Source organism: Salvia hispanica, chromosome 1 (genome assembly GCF_023119035.1).
Source record: "Salvia hispanica cultivar TCC Black 2014 chromosome 1, UniMelb_Shisp_WGS_1.0, whole genome shotgun sequence".
Lineage (NCBI taxonomy): Eukaryota > Viridiplantae > Streptophyta > Magnoliopsida > Lamiales > Lamiaceae > Salvia > Salvia hispanica.
Window position 1 is genome coordinate 9,510,674 of NC_062965.1, and position 4,687 is coordinate 9,515,360.

At 35.1% G+C, this 4,687-nt stretch overlaps 1 protein-coding gene across 1 annotated transcript; it reads left to right on the forward strand.

Moving 5' to 3' along the window:
- Window positions 1-1,571: 1,571 nt before the first annotated feature.
- LOC125203985 (probable 2-oxoglutarate-dependent dioxygenase At3g50210) lies at window positions 1,572-4,320 on the forward strand. Its single transcript, XM_048102523.1, has 12 exons — window positions 1,572-1,738; window positions 1,812-1,927; window positions 2,418-2,536; window positions 2,613-2,676; window positions 2,873-2,940; window positions 3,092-3,150; window positions 3,233-3,404; window positions 3,512-3,531; window positions 3,607-3,653; window positions 3,728-3,808; window positions 3,926-4,015; window positions 4,097-4,320. Exons 1-12 carry the CDS (start codon window positions 1,705-1,707, stop codon window positions 4,223-4,225), a joined length of 999 nt encoding a protein of 332 aa, XP_047958480.1. The 5' UTR covers window positions 1,572-1,704; the 3' UTR covers window positions 4,226-4,320.
- The last annotated feature ends 367 nt before the right edge of the window (window positions 4,321-4,687 follow it).

Consider the following 4,687-nt stretch of genomic DNA (forward strand, 5'->3'; position numbering starts at 1 on the left):
TAAATTGGGGTTTTTTCGGGAACCGGCGTTAATTCTACCGAATTAACGCCGGAAAAACGCCGATTTCTCCCCATTGCCGGCGAATTTTCGGCGATAACCGGCGATAAAACGCCGGTTTTTAACGCCGCCTGCATTGGGAGTGCTCTTAGCGAGTATGACTTTGATGAAATTGTATTTAAGGAGTATATGTTTTAACACTAGTAACTTTTTGCCTACGTTATGTCAAAATATAAAACTATGATTAAGTTTTTATACGAACATGAAATAATGATGAAATTTTTATACCAATATAAAATTCTTCATATTTTATGCAGACAAAGATTTGATGTCGTCTATATATAATTGATGGAATGAATTAAAATAAAATATGAATGAAATTTTTTGTACTTTTTCCATCTCCTAAAAATATAAATTTTGAGAATGTACTAGTTTTAATGTGAAATTAATAAAGTAAGAGAAATATAAATAAAAGGTAATTAAAATATTTTGAGTTTAGTATAAGGTCTATCTTATAAGAGAAAAATTTCAAAAAATATAAAGTAAATTTTGTGAGACGCACCAAATGAAAAAAAAGAGAAATAGAGTGAATACTACTCAGTAAACTTTTAATTTTTTTATATCAATATAAAAGATGGAATGAATATTGAAATTATCCATGTCATAGTAATTGCGATGAGGTAGTTTTCTAAATATTTTACATGATTGAATAAAGATATTCATATGATATACTTCCTCCATCCGGTGAAAATAAGTTAATTGGAGATGGATACAAATTTTAATGCATAATTAATAAAGTAAAAGTAAAAGGAGAAAATATGATTGAAATAATGCAGTGGATGGTGGATGCTAGGGGTGAGCATTCGGGTTTCAGTTCGGTTTTTCGTCCAAACCGAACCGAACCCGAAAAACCGAATTTAGGTGAAAATTAAAATCGAACCGAAACCGAAATCCGAAAAACCGAAAACCGAAAAACCGAAAACCGAACTATAAAACCCAAATTAAACCGAAAAACCGAAATTATATTATATTTAAAAAAACCAAAAAACCGAAAACCAATACCCGAAAAACCGAAATTAAGACCAAGCATTCAAAGTAAAACCATGGCATGATTAACATCTCAACCAACAAAAATATTTAAGCTACAGCATCACCATCAACAAAAATTAAATTACATAAATATGTAGGCAACATGATTAACAAATGGAGCTGCAAGTTCCCGAATTTCAAATTTTCGGTTTGGATCGGTTCGGATATTCGGGTTTCGGTTTTTTTGCTTACCCCTAGTGGATGCCATAAAGTTAAGAATGACAATTTTTTTTAATATAAACTGTTTTTATAAGATGAAAAAGGAAAAAAAAAAAATCGGCCAGAAAGGAGGGAGTAAGTCCTTGTGATGGGAGTGGGATTGAAATAGATATATGACACTTTATTTTCCACTTACATCTGATTCACTAAACTATGATAAATATTATCTGGATTCCCAATATGATATACTCTTTGTGATGGGATTGAAACATATAGATATGACACTTTATTTTCCACTTGCACATCATTCACTAAACTAGGATAAATCATAAATAAATCTATAAAATAATTGATGTAACTCTTTCCCTTTTGTTGTCTTGCTGCTGCACATACAAAAACAAAGGGAATGAAACAAACAAGAAGAAGACATTGGTTTTGGATGAATTGAGAGCTGCGGCCATGGCTACCGACTTCATATCTATTCCTTTGATCGGTAATACTACTAATAGCAGCTTAATTCCCGAATTGCTACAGTTTTATTGATGGATTTTCCCCAATTGTAACAGATATTAGTCCGCTAGTGGAGAAATGGGATGACCCGAACCCGACCCGAGATGAAAGAGTAGCAGAAGTTGTTCAACAGTTGGATAAAGCTTGCAGAGAAGCTGGCTTCTTTTATGTGGTAATTGTATCCTTTTTCTTCTTTTTTTTTTCTGTGGAATTCATGCCAGTTTGTGTGTATGTCAATGTTTTTCAATTGAGATGTTGCGATAATTACAAAGTTAAATTGATATGTGTTTCTTCCTTATTTCTTACTCCCTCCGTTCCAAAAAAAAATAAAGACATTTGGGATAACACGAGAATTAATGCATAATTGGTGAAGTAAAAAAGATGAGGAGAAGAGTAGTTAAAAATTTAAATAGTGTCAGTGGATAGTGGGACCCACATTATTATTATTAGTGTTTAATGGTGGGTCCTAGTGATATGAGTTGTAAATAAATTGATGTATATGGAATTATGGATAATGAGTTAGGGAGAACATTTGGAAATGAGATATTTTTACGAGGCGAACAAAAAAGGAAAGTGTCTTTATTTTTATGGGACGAATTTAAATTTGAAGAAAAATTTAAAAAAGCGGTGTTTCTAAGAGTGTTATTTTACTGTTTATGCAGAAGGGGCATGGGATTCCGGATTCTGTTTTGAAAGAAATTAGAAGTATATCTCGCCAGTTTTTCGATTTGCCATACGAAGAGAAACTCAAAATAAAACTCTCTCCAGCAACTGGATACAGGTGTCTCTGAAGCATGTAATTGCCACAGTTGTTGTAATTGATGTGGTTTTCTAACTAAGAATGTCGATGAATGCAGAGGATACCAACGGGTCGGAGAGAATATTACCAAAGGCGTTCCCGACATGCATGAAGCTATTGATGTAGGTTTGGTCTGGATTCATGTTCCACCATTGATTATTGCTGCTTTAGTATCTTAGTGATAATGTAGTTTCCTATCAGCATATCATTTTAGGAGGCATTTTCACAGCATTTTCATATTTCAAATCATGGCACTTGTTTTGCATCCTTTACATGTTTTGCACTTATATTTTGTATTGTTGATTCTGAAAAACACAGTGCTACAAAGAAGTGGAACCTGGAATGTATGGAGGCCTTGGTGAGGTTATGGAAGGATGTAATAAATGGTAGCTATTTGCATCTAGCGAAACTTAATGTATCTCGTTTTATCTGAGTTTCAATCATCTCAAAATGAATGGTCGAATTAGTTATGGTAGTAACTGATGGAAGATGAAATTTGTTTGGTGTGTGCTTTGCTGAATCTATTCCTATTTGCAGGCCGAGTGATCCTCCACGTTTTAAAAATTTAATGGAGGACTATGTCAGTCGTTGCACAGGTGATAAATCGGTAAAATTTGTGCATCTTGATACCTGTTTTGTGTCTGCAATGAACGACGTAGATGAGTTGCATTATTGCAGATTTATCAAGAAAGATATTGAGGGGAATAGCTCTGGCATTGGGCGGGCCTTTGGATATGTTCGAAGGTAAAATAGCAGGGGATCCGTTCTGGGTGTTTCGCATAATTGGTTATCCTTCTGTCTCCCACCCCAGCTCCAAGCAGATGCCCGATGCCAAAAATGATATCGGATGGTAAGTTGTCGAGCCTCTTGCATTCACCTCCTCTACTTACTGGCATCTCTAATGTTTGATGCTTCTGTGCTGCTGCATTTCCCACCCCTCTCACTTCAACAAATCAGCGGAGCACACACTGACTACGGTAATGTTGGTGGTCATTACACAGTCATCTCTTAACGCATTTATGAATCAAAACTGATATTTTTGCTTTAAATAGGTTTACTAACATTGGTTAATCAAGACGATGATATAACTGCACTGCAGGTACGTGCTTTCCTTGTTGCTAACAAATACAAATTCCCTTTTCAGCCAATACGTTATGGCCTTTTGAGTTGTAGGTTAGAAACATAGATGGGGACTGGATACTGGCTGAACCTGTTCCGGGCACATTCGTTTGCAATATAGGAGACATGCTGAAGGTACATACCGGCCACCTCTCTTTCCACCAATTACGATGATCATAGACATGAGCACACAGCAAAGCTCGTATTCACACACACACATGCATATTTATTCTGGATGTCGGGAAGCTGCAGATACTTACGAATGGGCTATACGAATCAACTGTGCATCGGGTGATAAATAAGTCTGCAAAATTTCGAGTCTGTGTGGCATACTTCTATGAGGTCTAATCTCGCCCCGATATATATAAGCTTCTTCTACATATGTGACAAGTAACAGTTGATCTTTCTAATGGTTTATATCAGACAAACTTTGACGCCGTTGTACAGCCAGTGGAGATATGCGTGCAGAGGAGTGGTGGCGCCAAAAAGTTTGATGAAGCTGTTTATGGGAAGCATTTGGTGAGCAAAGTGGTCAACAATTTTGTTGTCTAGTTTTTGCAGCGGAATTTTGTGTTGTATTTGTATTCTCATTGCTTCTCATGTTTAAGACTTGATGATCTATGGTGTGTGATTTTTGGATTTCCTAATTTTGGGGTCATACTAGGGTGCCCCTTATTTAGAGTCACAACGTACATCCAATCTGGTGCTGCTGTCATGTGGCACAAAACATGCAATATTTTAAACACAAAAATGCAATTTAATTGTATATGCATTTCCGCAGATTGCATTTTAGTTGTAGGTAAATTGCATTTTATAGTGTTGAGTTTTGCATTTTCACATAAATTGCATTTTATATTGTTAAGTTTTGCATTTTCACATATATAAATGCAATCCGTCTATATATAAAATGCAAATTAAACAGTCAATATCTAAAATGCAAAACTCAATAATAAAAAATGCAATCTGCATATAAGAAAAATGCAATCTGCCGAAATTCATTTATAGCTTCTACAA